Source organism: Myripristis murdjan, chromosome 15 (genome assembly GCF_902150065.1).
Source record: "Myripristis murdjan chromosome 15, fMyrMur1.1, whole genome shotgun sequence".
NCBI lineage: Eukaryota > Metazoa > Chordata > Actinopteri > Holocentriformes > Holocentridae > Myripristis > Myripristis murdjan.
The window spans coordinates 32,570,862-32,588,361 of record NC_043994.1 but is presented as its reverse complement, the minus strand read 5'-3'; the positions used below and the strand labels follow the sequence as shown (position 1 = coordinate 32,588,361).

At 46.6% G+C, this 17,500-nt stretch overlaps 1 protein-coding gene across 1 annotated transcript in view; it reads right to left on the bottom strand.

Moving 5' to 3' along the window:
* acss1 (acyl-CoA synthetase short chain family member 1) overlaps nucleotides 1–17,500 on the bottom strand; it is a 37,549-nt gene that overhangs the window by 153 nt on the left and 19,896 nt on the right. Inside the window, exons 6-14 of the mRNA XM_030071243.1 lie at nucleotides 16,235–16,382; nucleotides 10,964–11,101; nucleotides 10,002–10,094; nucleotides 8,918–9,030; nucleotides 6,144–6,270; nucleotides 5,821–5,948; nucleotides 3,405–3,468; nucleotides 1,103–1,230; nucleotides 1–845 (exon numbers count right to left, since the gene is read on the bottom strand). The exon at nucleotides 1–845 is cut by the window's left edge and continues 153 nt beyond it. Coding sequence (XP_029927103.1) covers nucleotides 657–845; nucleotides 1,103–1,230; nucleotides 3,405–3,468; nucleotides 5,821–5,948; nucleotides 6,144–6,270; nucleotides 8,918–9,030; nucleotides 10,002–10,094; nucleotides 10,964–11,101; nucleotides 16,235–16,382 — 1,128 coding nt within the window. The 3' untranslated portion in view covers nucleotides 1–656. The remainder of the gene's footprint in view (nucleotides 846–1,102; nucleotides 1,231–3,404; nucleotides 3,469–5,820; nucleotides 5,949–6,143; nucleotides 6,271–8,917; nucleotides 9,031–10,001; nucleotides 10,095–10,963; nucleotides 11,102–16,234; nucleotides 16,383–17,500) is intronic.

The window sequence follows — 17,500 nt, the reverse complement described above, 5'->3', positions numbered from 1 at the left end:
CCATGTATTCACACACGAATCTGTTCAAATTCTCACGACTTGTGACTTTTCTATCTAAAACTAAACATCTGAAGGCACTTTGGAGTAAAACTCATCTCCACTGCGTGTCATCTGATTTAAGACTTCATGATTTTACGTCATAATTACAGATACATGAGCTCTTATTGTGAAATGACAGGTTTAAATCTGAACAGACGATCACATCCTGGAATCCAGACAGAAAATATCAGAGAAAGGAGTCACACCTTCAAGCAGGAAATCATGTTGTGGAGGAAAAGTCAGTGCTGGACTGAAGAACTTTAAAAACACTAAACCGACAGTGATTTCTCATTTTTTTAAATTTACTTATTAGATTTTTTTTTTTCAGACTTTTAAAGTTATTATTTTGTGAATTTGTGATGACCTGAGCGGCAGCGGTGTGTGGCTGCTGCAGCTTCCTAACAGAAGACAAGAAGGAAATTCTTTTCTCTAAAGGTTCAGAAACATCTGGAGTTTTAAAATGTTTACAGCTTTCGAAGGGACGTGTTTCTGTGAGGCGGCAGGAGCCTGAGGGCTACAGTAGTGGCTTTATGGGCAGAGGGTTGCTGGTTCAAATCCCTGAGGCCTCGCCCGTGACCAGCTGCAGATGATGTTCCTCAGCCTCTCTGTCCTCCTTCTCATTTCTTCTTCTCCTCCTGGCTCTGCTGCTTCCTGTACAGCTCGTGAGCCTCGATGATCTCCATGACGACGGAGGGGTCGTCCAGGGTCGACACGTCGCCGAGGTCGCCCGCCGCCCCCGAGGCGATCTTCCTCAGGATCCGCCGCATGATCTTCCCCGAGCGAGTCTTAGGAAGCTGCTGCACCACCTGCAGCCAGGAAAAAAACTTTTGTCAACAACAACAACAACTACAATACAGAAGAAAGACAAGAAAAGCAGAAGAGAACAGAAGGAAGGCAGAGCAGCTGCAGAGTCGGCCGGAGGAAACTGCATCATGAAACTACACAGTAATGACGTGATGGCTGAGTCTACATGGTTCTCACTGTGGGCCTGACATAACTGTCAGTTGCTCTCTGAACATGGTAACCAGGTTTGGTTTGTTAGGGTGTGTTCGGTGTTTCTCACCAGGAAGTGGTCGGGGACGGCGTACTTTGCGATCTTGGTTGCCACAAGGCTGCGGAGCTGCGTCAGCACGGCGTCCTCCTCCGACGGCGACGCCACGGCGTCTTTCAGAACCACGAAGGCGAACGGCACTGAGACAAAACACACACAGCCGGTTACTGCCAGCGCCAACCATGCAGCCGGCAGGAGGGGCTGCTGACTGACTCTGGGCTGCTGTTATGTGGTCGCTCAGGTGTTCCTAGGTGGTTACCATGGTGTACAATGTGGCTGTTAGGGTGGTTGTCAAGGTGCTACCGGGTGGTTGCTATGGTGTTCCAGGTAGATGCTTGGACATTGCTGGGTGGTTGCTATTGTGTTGTTTGATGGTTGCTAGGGTGTTTCCATGGTGTTCTAAGATGTTGCTAGGGCACTGCTAGGTGGTTGCTACGGTGTTCTAGGTGGTTGCAACAGTGTTCTAGGTGGTTGGTAGGGAGCTTGCTATGGTGTTCCAGGTGGATGCTAGGACATTACTGGGTGGTTGTTATGGTGCTCTAGGTTGTTGCTAAGGAGTTGCGAGGTGTTTGCTGTGGTGGTCTAGGTGGTTGCTAGGGTGGTTGTTAGGTCTGTTCCTATGGTGTTCCCGGTTGTTGCTGGGGCATGTCTAGGTGGTTGCTATGGCGTTCTATGTGGTTGCTAAAATGTTTCTGGCTGGTTACTATTGTGTTGTTTGGTGGTTGCTAGGATGTTGCTATAGTGGTTGGTTGTTAGGGAGTTACAGGGTGGTTCTGATGGTGTTCCAGGTGGTTGCTAAGGCATGGTGAAGGTGTCTCCAGCTGGTTGTTAATGTGTTGTTTGGTGGTTACTAAGTGGTTACTGTGGTGTGGTCAGTGGTTACATTCATCTATAGATCTGTATGTATCTGTCTATCTATAGATAGATTAATAGACAGCAATTTTTATTTCTATTTTCATTTCTATATTTTTATTAGGCCTTTTCTTGCTGTATTTTTTTTTTAAATCAAATTGATCATCACCTTTTCTCTCTGTTTATTTTGTTTTGTTTGCTTTGGAAGAAATTCAGTTGATTTATGTTCTTATAAATTCTTATGTTCCAATAATTTTTTACTAAATGTTTTACTGATTTTACAGACAGTTTTTTTTTTTTCCCCAGTGAATTGTCTCAGGTGTTTGGAGTTAATTCATCAGACAAAAATCTGTAGAAGGGATTGTGTCAACATGAAGTTTTAATCTCAGCACTTGAATTGATTTGATAGTTATGACACCTGGACAGTTATATGATGAACACAAACCAAAACATCTTTTCAGATGAGAGTCCAGAGGACAGCATCTGGACCGAGTCACACCTCTTCCCTCTGGACCGCCTCTGCTGTGGTGAACCAGTTCCAGCTGCAGTTCTAGGAAATGGCCACATGGTGGCAGCAGTGCGCAGAGAGTCACACGGTGCCGTTTAACTTCTCCACAACTCACCTCTGACACTTCCTGCCACTTTATCAGGTTGATTATTAACTGCAGCCGTCAGATTACAGTGTGACCTTCACTGCAGAATGCACGACCTGACCGTCGCCATGGAGACAGAGACGACATGTCTCTGAGGAAGTGGCAGCAGGGATTAAAGAGAGCGCGGACAGTGGATGTGACTGACAGAGGGCGATTCATTCAGTGTTCACATCTTGTTTTTCTTCCAGCAAGGTCAATAATCTGCCAGTGGGATGAGATAATCTGACATAATCCCACTTGTTTCCAACACCAATCAACTTGTTTCCAGAATTTTCTTGAATCAAGTGTAATTCTTGATCCCAGTGGCTGATCTGCCTCATTCTGCTTGCTTTAACACATTCACACCTGTTCCTGAAACATTCCCAAAAAACTGACCAGGAAACAAGTGGGATTATCTAATCCCACTGCTGGATGTTTGACCCTGTTGGAAGAAAAAATTAGATTTGGACTCTGGACGGATGAGTCTGAAGGATTTAGGAAAATGGAGATTTTGAATGTTGTAGGCGCATCAGCAGAAGAAGAAAGCTGAAGCTCCAATTCCTCAAGTGCTGAGATACTTTGTAGTTGATTTAATTTAATTTAATATATGTCATTTAACTGTTTCCTGTGAGTCTGGCATTCTGTTTGATGTAACTGTATGATATCTTTTTTGTCTCTCCTCTACATGAGATCCTGTCCTCAGTGATGTCAGCTGCCTATATAAAGGTTAGAGGTTTGAATTGTAAAAACTGAGGTGGAGGAACAGGCCTCAGGTGTGTCGCCCTGCAGATATGAAGCAGTGCATGATGGGAGCGTCCCTCGGGTCTCACCCTCTCCTTTGATGTCATGCGGGATGCCGATCACAGCTGACTCAGGAACAGCCGGGTGTTCATCCTGCAGGAGGAAACACACACACATACAGCTGAGGCCTGAACCTGCTTCCCACACACACACACACACACACACACACACACACACAGACAGACACACACACACACACTTCCTGCTGGGACGCCACGCTCCAGCTTCACGTTACAGGTCATGTGATGCTGGTGGTGTGAAACGATTCAAACTGCACAGCCGAAACCAAGACATGAGACACGAGGCTTTCACCTGAGAACCACCTGTGACTTTAATGTGACATCACTGATGGAGGAGGAGCTTCCCTGTGTGTGTGTGTGTGTGTGTGTGTGTGTGTGTGTGTGTGTGTGTGCGTGTGTGTGTGTCTGCTGGAGCAGACTTCATCTTCATCTCAGCTTGTCTTGTCTTATTTTGTCTCTAATCTCACCTCATCTCACCTCATCTTGTCTCATCTCAGCTTGTCTTGTCTCATCTCATCTAGTCTCATCTCATCTAGTCTCATCTCGTCTCATTTCAGCTCGTCTCTCTTGTCTCATCTCATCTCATCTAGTCTCATCTCGTCTCATCTCAGCTCAGCTCATCTCATCTCATCTTGTTTTTCTCATCTCGTCGTATCCCATCTCATCTCATCTAGTCTTGTCTCATCTTGTCTCATCTCAGCTCATCTTGTCTCATCTCATCTCGTCTCATCTCATCTCAGCTTGTCTCTCTCTCGTCTCGTCTCATCTCATCTCGTCTCATCTCAGCTTGTCTCTAATCTCTTCTCATCTCATCTCATCTCATCTTGTCTCTAATCTCTTCTCATCTCATCTCATCTCATCTTGTCTCTAATCTCTTCTCATCTCATCTCATCTTGTCTCTAATCTCTTCTCATCTCATCTCGTCTCTAATCTTGCTTCTCATTTCATTTTGTTTCATGTAGTCTAATCTCATCTAGTCTCGTCTAGGGTTGGGAATTCTTTTTCAGACCCAGTTCCGAAATTGAAGAAATGGAGCCGGATTCATCATTTTCGCAAAACTGGTTCCCATAACGATTCCTGGAATTTCTCATCTGCATTCATTTTGCTCAGTTGTGGCATTGAAGCGACTGTGGTGACGTCACGTCTCCTACAAGACTGAGCAGCCCGGGGTGGACACGCCCCCCCTGCACTGCTATGAAGAATGTCAGACCGTCATTATCAAGCGAGGCAGGAGGAGGAGTGCAGCCCCGCAGCGTAAACAAACAATGTCCAAGCCAGAAAAACTCAAATGCACTTAACTAGAGTCCCATAATTTCCGCGAACACGGAATTGCGGAATTAGAAAAACACCTGCACCGGCACCGTACGAGTCCAACAGGCAAAGAAACTTTCCAGCTACAGCAGCGCACTGACATAGATTGTCTAACAAAGTGAAGAGTTGCCACTCCGCTCTATTTTCACTGGCTAACAGCAGCACACTGGCTTAGCTTGTCTATTCAGAGAAGAGGTATCACTTCGGCTTATTTTTCATATTCAATCTATGTTATCACAGGCATACTGCTGCTCATTCATTGGTAGTTGAATTGTTAGGTCTGTTTGATAAGTAATTTACATTTTTAAAACAAATAATAATTTAACATATTGTTAAATTATTGGAGTCAAGCTTACTGGTAACATCTACTCCTTCAAGATAATTTATTATGTTCTACAACTCATAAACATACACTAACACTACATTACTAACACTGCTTATTACATGTTTATTTTAATTATAATGGTGTCATAAAAAAATACAAAAATGTATAAATTTGGAACCTTTATTGGAACCGGTAGGAACCGGAATCGTTAAGAGGGAATCGTTTAAGAATCAAAATCGTTAAAATCCAAACAGGTCCCAACCCTAGTCTCGTCTCATCTCATCTCGTCTCATCTCAGGTCGTCTCATCTCATCGTCTTATCTTGTCACATCTCATCTTGTCTCACCTCGTCTTGTCTCGTCTTATCTTGTCTCATCTTGTTTCATCTCATCTTGTCTAATTTCATCTTGTCTCGTCTCATCTCATCTCAGCTTGTCTCATTTCATCTTGTCTCGTCTCGTCTCATCTCATCTCAGCTTGTCTTGTCTCATCCTGTCTATTCTCATCTAGTCTCATCTCTAATATCGTCTCATCTCATCTTATCTTGTCTCATCTTGTCTCTCATCTCATCTCGTGTCATCTCGTCTCTAATCTTGTCCTATCTCGTTTCATCTAGTCTCATCTCATCTCATCTTTTCTCACCTCGTCTTGTCTCGTCTAATCTTGTCTCATCTTGTTTCATCTCATCACATCTTGTCTCATTTCATCTCGTCTCGTATCGTCTCATCTCATCTTATGTGTGTGTGTGTGTGTGTGTGTGTGTGTGTGTGTGTGTGTGTGTGGGCTCACCAGTGCGTCCTCTATCTCTGCTGTACCGAGCCGATGGCCACTGACGTTGATGACATCATCCATGCGTCCGGTGATCTGGTAGTAGCCGTCAGGAGAACGGAATGCCGCGTCGCCCGTGAAGTAATACCCTGACAGACGACAACAACATGTTCACACAAAAACAACAACAACAACAACAACAACATGTTTCCATGACAGCAACGTTCTGGGTTTGTTAAAGCACCTTCGTTGCCCCCTTGAGGTCTTATCACATCATTATCACATCATTATGTTATTACACATGACACTAAATGTTTTTGTTGTTAAAGATGGTTATTGCTGACCAGGATATGGTTTGAAATACGCGTCCACGAATCTCTGGTGGTCTCTGAAGATGGAGCGCGCCATGCCGGGCCACGGCTGGCTGATGCACAGAGCGCCGCTGACATCATTTCCTGTCAGAGGCTCGCCCTGCAGAGGCAGACACACAGCTTTACTCAAGGATCAACAACATCAATGTGTCAGGATCATCAATATTCAATCAACTGATCAATAATATATACATACATATATATATATATATATATATATATTATTGATATTATTGGTTTTATATATATATATATATATATATATATATATATATATATATATAAAAAAAAAAAAAAAACATGTCCAGAGAGAGTCACGTTCTCAAGGATCATGACGGAACAAAGTGTGTGTGTGTGTGTGTGTGTGTGTGTGTGTGTGTGTGTAGATAGACAGATATGTATGGAAATATATAAACAGATATACATGTCTAATAGTGACTTAAGCCTCTGAGACAATTCACTGGATTTCTTTCAATAAGGGGATTAACAAATACAACATTTATAAACAAAAGAGCAAAAAGTAAATAAAAAATACCAGAAACAAAAAAATGCTTCAAATTGAACATCTGATGATCGGAAATATTGATAAATGTTTCCTGATCAGAACAGAGAGGAGGAGAATTCCTCCAGACTGATCTAATCTAATCTAATCTAATCTACAGCCTGCAGCTCACTTACTAAGTACCCAGTGATGAAACAGCTCACACTCTCGCAGATTGAGATTAAGATTAAAGTTCTTTAAAGGAGGAGAGAAATGGGAAAATAGCGGATAATTAATTTGAGAGAGAGAGAGGGGGGAAGGCAACCAAGCCTGGAAAGAAAAACAAACAGATGCCAGATTTAATTAAAGAGAAAGAAACAAGACAGAGAGACAGACAGGCAGACAGAGAGAGAGACAGACAAAGAGAGAGAGAGAGAGAGTGAGAGAGAGAGAGAGAGAGAGAGAGAGACAGTCAGAGAGAGAGAGAGAGAGAGAGAGAGACAGGCAGAGAGAGAGAGAGAGAAAGACAGAGAGAGAGAGACAGGCAGAGAGAGAGAGAGAGACAGACAGACAGACTTGGTCGACCTCCTCAAGCACGAGGTCACATCAGGTCAGCGAGACAGAGATTGGTGATCTGAACCAAAGCTGATTGGAGGAAAGAAAGTGTGTGTGTGTGTGTGTGTGTGTGTGTGTGTGTGTGTGTGTGTCTGTGTGTGTGTGTGTGTGTGTGTTGTTCCTTTGAACATATTTTTTTATGACCAGGCTGTCACAACTTTCCCAATTTTATTCCTCTTCTTGTTTTATTTGAATTTTTATATTTTCATTCTCACTTTTATTCTGCATCCAAGTGGACTTTCCTCTCCTCCTCCTTCATCTTCCTCTTCCTCTTCTTCTTCTCATCTTATTTTTTTATTTTTGATGTTTTATGTTTTTAGTGTGCAGTAACTGTTTCTGATTTATTTGATCAGCTGCTACCTGTTTCTGTAAAACTCTTTATTGTCCCTATAAAACAGGCAGCAGCTCCGGACAGATAAAGTTTATTTTTATCATTTCGATGTGCAGTTTCATATAAACTCTTTGATGCTGCTGTTGAATCATGGGAAATATGTGCGGTGTGACCTCGACCTGCGGGAGCTGCTGGATGTTTTACGGCTTTACGGTTTAAAGAGCGAGGCTCCGAGCTCCAACCCGAACATTCGACACGGAAACTTTCTGCATTAAAAAAGTCTGACGAGCAAAAAGTGATTTAACATGAAAAGAGTAAAAATAACAGCTGGAGAGCAGGAACAGGCAAGCGCCAGCCACAAGCCCCGCCCATCACAAGCCCCGCCCACCACAAAAATAAATTATTTTGAAATAAATTATTACTCTACAAGAAAATAACCTGAAACAGATTTTTTCTAAAGCCAAAAACAACAACAAACAAGGAAAATCTAAAATGAAACAACCAAAAAAATTCCTTAAAATTAAACAAAAGAAATAAAAAAAAGAAAAAAAGAAAATAACCTGAACTTCAGTGACAAAAAAATGAAAATAAAAAAGAAATTAAATGGGGGGGGAAAAAACAAGAAAATGAATGAAAAAAGAAAATATTTTATTCTTGTAACTTAAGTTTAAATATGTTATTATAACACTTACAGTTTTCTGGACTCCCTAGTTTTTTTGTATTATTTTCTAATAACTCTCTCTTTCTCTCTCTCTCCCTCTTTTTTCAGGTCATTTTCTCATTCAGCGGCTCACCGTCTGTTTCCATATTTCTGAAGGAAATCAGCCGGTTTGCTCCGGATTCAAAGGGTTAAATGCCACAGGCTGCAGATTACAGATTACAGATTACAGATTACAGACTGAGGCTGGATTGACTGCAGAGTTTTGAAAGCCGAACCCAAAGCAACGTTTTTGAAGCTGCTTCACGCCACAAAACTCAGCGTTCACTTTCCAGCAGAAACTTCTGGAAACGTTCAGACGCTGAGAGGAAAGTCCTCCACATGAGTTTTCCTAAAAGCAGCAGCTCTGTTGGCTTTTCAGGACTTTTTCACAGTGAAATGCTCCCTCCTCCTCCTCCTCCTCCTCCTCCTCCTCCTCCTCCTCCTCCAGGGAAAATAGTCCCTAAGCGGGGAAACGTTTTGCTTTCCACAGCCAATCATCAGCTGTGTGGTTTCTGAATGTTGAGCAGAACATTATGAGGCGGCTGCTTCACCCACAGACTCACAGTCTGACTCTGAGCTGTGAAATCTTTATTGACAAATGTTTTGTTGACGAGGCTCACCTGCTCTCCCATCAGCGCCGGCTGGATGCCGAAGAACGGCCGCATGGCCATCGCAGGAATGATCTCTGCTCCGTCCTCTGCCGGCCGCGGAGCGATACACACCCCACCGGTCTCTACACACACACACACACACACACACAGAAGGTCAGCCCTGTGTATTTACAGTAAGTCAGTTTCTTATTATTTTTATGCCTCACCTGCACACACTGACTGCCTACATTTCCCAGCATGCCTTTCAACCGTCACCAGAGACAGAGAGTGTCTACAAAGTCTACAGTCCAGGTGTCAAACAGCCACATCTGTTTGCACCTGTTGCCTCACAAATCAACACACCACATGAAGAGATGCTGCGCTCAGGTGTGCTCACACTGATGAGGTCACGCGTGTCCAATCAGAACAGCGCCGTCATGCTGGGGCCCGCCCGGCGGCCCGCGGGCCGGCTGTTTGGAACCCCAACAGCTGTGTGAAGGTGGTCCAGTCAGTCAGGGGATTCCTCAGGTGAGGAGGCCTGAGGACTTCTGGGTAATGAAGCTCACAGTTTCCACACAAACCAGAGCAGCTTTCATTTCCTTAAATCACCCCCCCCCCCCCCCCCACCCCCACCCCCACCCCACCCCACCCCCCAGCTGCTCTGAGAGCCTGGAAAGTGATTGTCAAGGAATTAGGTCACCACGCCGTCCCATCAGCCCTACGATCCTAGAGACACTCCTGCTGCAGGGTGTGTGTGTGTGTGTGTGTGTGTGTGCGTGTGTGTGTGTGCGTGTGTGTGTGTGTGTGTGTGTGTGCTAAGTGTGCTGGGATTATCTTAATTCATTTCCAGCAGATGCAGATGTTCTTGGTGCTAATGGTAAATTAGGGTTAAGCTGCAGCGACGAGAACCAGACAGACTCACTGATCAACAACTAATGAACTTCCTGCAAGAAGCAGAGGAACCACAGCCCTCGCCTGTCGCTCTAAAACTGCTGTAAACTACAGTAAAACTACAGTAAAACTACAGTAAAAAGACAGTAAAACTACAGTAAAACTACAGTAAAAAGACAGTAAAACTACAGTAAAAAGACAGTAAAACTGCAGTAACGCTCACCTGTCTGCCACCATGTGTCCACTAAGGGACACCGTCCATCTCCGACCACGTTGTAGAACCAGTCCCAGGCCTCATGGTTGATGGGCTCGCCCACTGCACACACACACACACACACACACACACACACACACACACACACATTTTATTTTATTTTCAAAAATATAAATGTGAAAGAGATAAATACAACTAAAGTGGTGTTTGTGTGTGTGTGTGTGTGTGTGTGTGTGTGTGTGTGTGTGTGTGTGTGTGTGTGTATGTGTGTGTGTGTGTGTGTGTGTGTTCTCAGGTGCACAGGTTGGACTCAGGTGGTTTATCAGTGGATCAGATATTGATCCTCAGGTATCAGATTGATTCTTATTGTTTATTGGTTATTATTTATTGTTTTGTGGAGGCAGAAGGTTCAGGAGTCGCGTCTTCAGGTGAACACACACGTCACCTGAGGAAGTCACACCTGAGGTCTCTGACTTCCTGTGTCAGGTCATGTGACCTGCTGTCAGGCAGGTGTAACCCTGTGGAGGCGGAGCAGCAGATCTGCTGCAGCCACGAGAGGCGGCGAGCAGCGTGACCGGCAAGGACTCAAAAAAAAAAAAAAAAAAAAATACACATCTTTGTGTACCATAACTTCAAATATAATTTAAAAAATATGAATATAGTTTTCTGGCCATTTTTATAATAATGATAATAATTAAATAATTATGATAATAATAAAATCATAATTATAATAATAATATTAATTATGATTTTCTCTCTCTTGCTTCCTTTCTTTCTTTTTTTTTTGGGTCATTTTCTTGCTAAGTTGCTCGTTGTTGTTTTTCCCATGTTTTTGAAAGGAATCAAGCCAATTTGCTCAGGGTTCAAAGGGTTAAATAAATCTCCTGGCCCTCAGTGAGTGAGGCACGGCGGCGGCGGCGGCGGCGGCGGCGGCGGCGGCGGCGGTGGTGGCGGCGGCGGCGGCGGCTCACCGGATCCCAGCGTCCTCAGCGAGGAGCGGTCGTACTTCTTCACCCAGCTCTCGTCGTACTTCAGCAGCAGCCGGATGGCAGTCGGCGCCCCGTAGAACTGATTTATCCTCAAACGCTGCACCGTCTCCCAGTACCGCCCTGCCGCACACACACACACACACACACACACACACAGGTTTTGGTCATAATTGAATACTTGTATGTATTCAAAACACAGAAACAATATTGATTTATTCTGTCATGCCAGGTTGTCAGCAAGGAGCTAAACAGGCTGCAGAGTCCAGCTGAATGTTGTCGAGGGTTAATCTGTCATGTGTGTCTCCAGCAGGGTCCCTTGACCTCTGACCTCCAGCTGTGTGAATGAAAATGGGTTCTCTCCCCTTTGCAGACACGCCCACCTTCTGCTAATCCCATGCAGTTTGGGCCCCAAAGCCTGCAGTCCACATGTGTTCTTGTGGCCTGTTGTAAAATGGTGTGTGTGTGCAGACTGGGGCCTAAACAGTCTTGGAGCTGCATCAGTTGCTTTGACTGGAAAGCTGAGACTCTTGTGGATTCAATGAGCCACATTTGATTCCTGTGTGATGATGTTGGCCCCCATAGCAGCCATTTCACTGCAGCCAGAGACTTTTGTCAAACTGGACGTCGCTGGAGAAAATGACCTCTAGTGACCTCTAGGAGAATCACAGCCTCATCGAACTTTACAGACACAAACTAGAGAGCGAGGCTGTTCAGAGGAGCTCTGCTTCTCCAGCTGGACTGACAGTGAGGGACACTTTCTGACACGTTTCCACAACACAACGCTCAACATCCAGCCACAGGAAACTGCAGTTCTTCGCCGCAGGATGCTGCAGCATACGGTGAAGATCGGATTGAAAGAATGATGCATTTTGGCTGAAATATTCCTTTAACTGTTAAAGTCGGAATGTGTTGCAGGCAGTAAAATGCAAACCTGAGATAAATGTCCTGAACTTTGTCATTTTTCACTGTTTCTTATCTCAACCTTTACACCTAAAGCCCAGCGGAGGAGCCGCATGGAAGCAGCTCAAAATCCATGAAACTGGAATCGACCCGGAGACGGAAAAACAGGAAGAAAACACAAAAAGAAAATGACAAAAAAGATTTTTCCCTATAACATAGTTTGAACTATATCATTATAATTCTAAATTTAGTTTTGCTGGACATTTTTCCCTTTTTTTCAGGTCATTTTGTTTCTTCTTCTAATTTTATTAAGCGCTGAACTGATCAGCGCTGAACTGATATCCAGGGGTCAAGGGTCTGAGCACCTGGTCACCATGACGACGGGTGACGTCACATCGCCGCGGGGCTGCCACAGTTACAGGGAACGGCCGTAAAAAGATAAAGCAGGGGATGGGAAGCCGAGGCAATAAAACTCTGAGAGATTAAAGAGCGACTGCAGCCCGGAGCCAGAGAGTCCGAGCCAAACCCTGAACCCTGAACGCACCTGCAGGGATCACAGGTGAACCCACAGCCTCACCTGCAGGGATCAGACTGCAGGTGTTTCTCTCACAGACAGATGCAGACAGATGCAGACAGATGTGGCGCTCTGAGCTCATCAGGCAGGTAAAGGTCAGAAACGACAGCAGTGAAGTGACCGTGCCGCAGACTGCACACACACCATCATCACACACACACCATCACACACACACATCATCATCACACACACCATCATCACACACACACCATCACACACACCATCACACACACCATCACACACACACCATCACACACACCATCACACACACATCATCACACACACATCATCACACACACCATCACACACACACCATCACACACACCATCACACACACATCATCACACACACATCATCACACACACACCATCATCACACACACATCATCACACACACCATCACACACACCATCACACACACCATCACACACACACTATCATCACACACACATCATCACACACACACCATCACACACACACATCATCACACACACACATCATCACACACACACATCATCACACACACACATCATCACACACACACCATCATCACACACACACCATCACACACACACATCATCACACACACACACCATCACACACACATCATCACACACACCATCATCACACACACCATCATCACACACACATCATCACACACACCATCATCACACACACCATCATCACACACACCATCATCACACACACACTATCACACACACACCACACATCACACACACACCATCATCACACACACCGCTCACTTTCTAAAGATTTTTCTGTCCTTTCTCATTTAGAGAGACAGACAGGAGAGAGAGACAGGAGAGAGAGACAGCAGAGACAGACAGGAGGGACAGACAGCAGAGAGAGACAGGAGAGACAGACAGGAGGGACAGACAGGAGAGACAGACAGGAGAGAGAGACAGACAGGAGAGACAGAGAGACAGGAGAGACAGACAGGAGAGAGAGACAGCAGAGACAGACAAGAGAGAGAGACAGGAGAGACAGACAGGAGGGACAGACAGGAGAGAGAGACAGACAGGAGAGACAGACAGGAGGGAGAGACAGCAGAGACAGACAGCAGAGACAGACAAGAGAGAGAGACAGAAGAGAGAGACAGGAGAGACAGACAGGAGGGACAGACAGGAGAGACAGACAGGAGAGAGAGACAGACAGGAGAGACAGAGAGACAGGAGAGACAGACAGGAGAGAGAGACAGCAGAGACAGACAAGAGAGAGAGACAGGAGAGACAGACAGGAGGGACAGACAGGAGAGAGAGACAGACAGGAGAGACAGACAGGAGGGAGAGACAGCAGAGACAGACAGCAGAGACAGACAGGAGAGACAGGCAGCAGAGACAGACAGCAGAGACAGACAGGAGAGAGAGACAGACAGGAGAGACAGAGAGACAGGAGAGACAGACAGGAGAGAGAGACAGCAGAGACAGACAAGAGAGAGAGACAGGAGAGACAGACAGGAGGGACAGACAGGAGAGAGAGACAGACAGGAGGGAGAGACAGCAGAGACAGACAGCAGAGACAGACAGGAGAGAGAGACAGACAGGAGAGACAGACAGCAGAGAGAGACAGGAGAGACAGACAGGAGGGACAGACAGGAGAGACAGACAGGAGAGAGAGACAGACAGGAGAGACAGACAGACAGACAGGAGAGACAGACAGGAGAGAGAGACAGCAGAGACAGACAAGAGAGAGAGACAGAAGAGAGAGACAGGAGAGAGAGACAGACAGGAGAGAGAGACAGCAGAGACAGACAGGAGAGACAGACAGGAGAGAAAGACAGACAGGAGAGAGAGACAGCAGAGACAGACAGGAGAGACAGACAGACAGCAGAGACAGACAGGAGAGACAAACAGGAGAGAGAGACAGCAGAGACAGACAGGAGAGAGAGACAGACAGGAGAGAGAGACAGAGACAGACAGGAGAGACAGACAGGAGAGAGAGACAGGAGAGGGAGACAGACAGGAGAGAGAGACAACAGAGACAGACAGGAGAGACAGACAGCAGAGACAGACAGGAGAGACAGACAGGAGAGACAGACAGCAGAGACAGACAGAGACAGACAGGAGAGACAGACAGAGACAGACAGGAGAGACAGACAGGAGAGACAGACAGCAGAGACAGACAGAGACAGACAGGAGAGACAGACAGGAGAGACAGACAGGAGAGACAGACAGAGACAGACAGCAGAGACAGACAGGAGAGACAGACAGGAGAGACAGACAGCAGAGACAGACAGAGACAGACAGGAGAGACAGACAGGAGAGAGAGACAGAAGAGAGAGACAGCAGAGACAGACAGACAGAGACAGACAGGAGAGACAGACAGGAGAGACAGACAGGAGAGAGAGACAGCAGAGACAGACAGACAGCAGAGACAGACAGGAGAGACAGACAGCAGAGACAGACAGCAGAGACAGACAGACAGCAGAGACAGACAGCAGAGACAGACAGGAGAGACAGACAGGAGAGACAGACAGAGACAGACAGCAGAGACAGACAGGAGAGACAGACAGGAGAGACAGACAGAGACAGACAGGAGAGACAGACAGCAGAGACAGACAGGAGAGACAGACAGGAGAGACAGACAGCAGAGACAGACAGCAGAGACAGACAGGAGAGACAGACAGACAGCAGAGACAGACAGCAGAGACAGACAGGAGAGACAGACAGGAGAGACAGACAGGAGAGACAGACAGAGACAGACAGCAGAGACAGACAGGAGAGACAGACAGAGACAGACAGGAGAGACAGACAGGAGAGACAGACAGAGACAGACAGCAGAGACAGACAGAGACAGACAGGAGAGACAGACAGAGACAGACAGGAGAGACAGACAGCAGAGACAGACAGCAGAGACAGACAGGAGAGACAGACAGACAGCAGAGAGAGACAGGAGAGAGAGACAGGAGAGACAGACAGACAGCAGAGACAGACAGCAGAGACAGACAGCAGAGACAGACAGGAGAGAGAGACAGCAGAGACAGACAGACAGACAGACAGCAGAGACAGACAGCAGAGACAGACAGGAGAGACAGACAGGAGAGACAGACAGACAGCAGAGACAGACAGCAGAGACAGACAGCAGAGACAGACAGGAGAGACAGACAGGAGAGAGAGACAGCAGAGACAGACAGACAGCAGAGACAGACAGCAGAGACAGACAGCAGAGACAGACAGCAGAGACAGACAGGAGAGAGAGACAGCAGAGACAGACAGGAGAGACAGACAGGAGAGACAGACAGACAGCAGAGACAGACAGCAGAGACAGACAGCAGAGACAGACAGGAGAGACAGACAGGAGAGAGAGACAGCAGAGACAGACAGACAGCAGAGACAGACAGGAGAGAGAGACAGCAGAGACAGACAGCAGAGACAGACAGAGACAGACAGCAGAGACAGACAGCAGAGACAGACAGAGACAGACAGCAGAGACAGACAGGAGGGACAGACAGCAGAGACAGACAGAGACAGACAGAGACAGACAGAGATGTTGGACAGCATCTTCTCCTCTGGACGTCCAGTGCTTCAGTTCCTATGGGTAGCATTTCCTGTTAGCTTAGCATAAAGACTTGAAGTCTATAGGAGTCGTTAGCCTGGCTCCTCACAGCAGCTCGGAATGGTCGGACTCACACAGACGATCCTGTGGATCTGAGGTGTGTGTGTGTGTGTTCTCTGTGGTGTGTGTGTGTGTGTGTGCTTTGTGGTGTGTGCTCCTGGCGGTGTGTGTGTTCCTGGCGGTGCAGGGGGCGTGGCCTCTTACCCGGGTCGGGGTAGACGGGCGTGCTCTCGAACAGGACGCTGGTGGCCCCGTTGCACAGCGGCCCGTACACGATGTAGCTGTGTCCCGTGATCCAGCCCACGTCGGCCACGCAGCCGAACACGTCGCCGTCCCGGTAGTCAAACACAAACTGCAACGACACAGCGCCACCAGCAGGCCAGGGGTTAACTGCAGCCTCATCACTGTCACACTGAGAGCTCAACAGCGCCACCTAGCTCTGTGATACTGATGCAGCGACGAGAAACAAGCCCAACGTTAACGAGAGAGAAAGAAAGGAAGAAAAACAACAAGCAAAAAAAAAAAATTACTAATTAATTACATCTAAAAATAAAAGTAAATATAAATAAAAAGAAAGAAAGCGAGAAAAAAAATTAAAGAAAATATTCTTCCTTTAACAAAATTCAAAATATATAATTACAATAATTATAAATATGATTCCTGTGGCCTCTAGTTTCCCGGCACAGCGTGGGGTGGCGCAGTGAGGCGAACCCCACGCAGAGCTAGTTTCGACCGGCGAAACGGCAGAGGCGGACGGTTTCCAAGTTTCGCAGACGGACGTGCGCCGAGATGGGAGTGGCGGCGCAGCGGGGGGAGGTGTCAACAGATTCGGCTTGGCGCAGTGACAGTTTCGTGCCAAAAGGCTTCGCCGAGGTGCGCCAAAAGCTCGCCTCCTGAAACCACGTCTACTTTCTGCGCAAGGCGGAGCGGAGCCGGCGCAGTGGAAGTTTGGCTGGCTGGTGCACATCACCAAAACCTCACAATCAGCACAAACGGTGCCAATCTCCTTTGATCTGACATCAGCTGTGACGGGACAGTTGATATGGAGATATATGTATGTGCTGATTGTGATCGTAGCATTGAATAGTGTTTTTTTCGGTATTTATTGCATCGTTCATGTGCCTGACATTCCGGAAGCCTGCCGGTGAGGTTTTGGTGACGTGTCCGCACTGATCGCCGGTCTCCGCTCCGCGCCTGTCTCCTGAGCTCCGCTCCGCCTGCGGCAATAGACCTCCATGTCAGCTGTGTAAACTTTCATTACGCCTTCGCGCAGCGCATTTTAAAGGCAAGGACAGGGGCTCATTTGATTGGTTAAATGTGAATCGGCTGTGTCAAACCCACTCCACGCCTTCTCTCCTCGGTGGAGTACTTGCGCCACCGAGAACGGCGTGCCAAACTTGGAAAATCCACCTGGCCACACCCATTTGGCGAAGCGCATCTGCGCTACGCCCCCGCCTTGCCTGGTCTGCG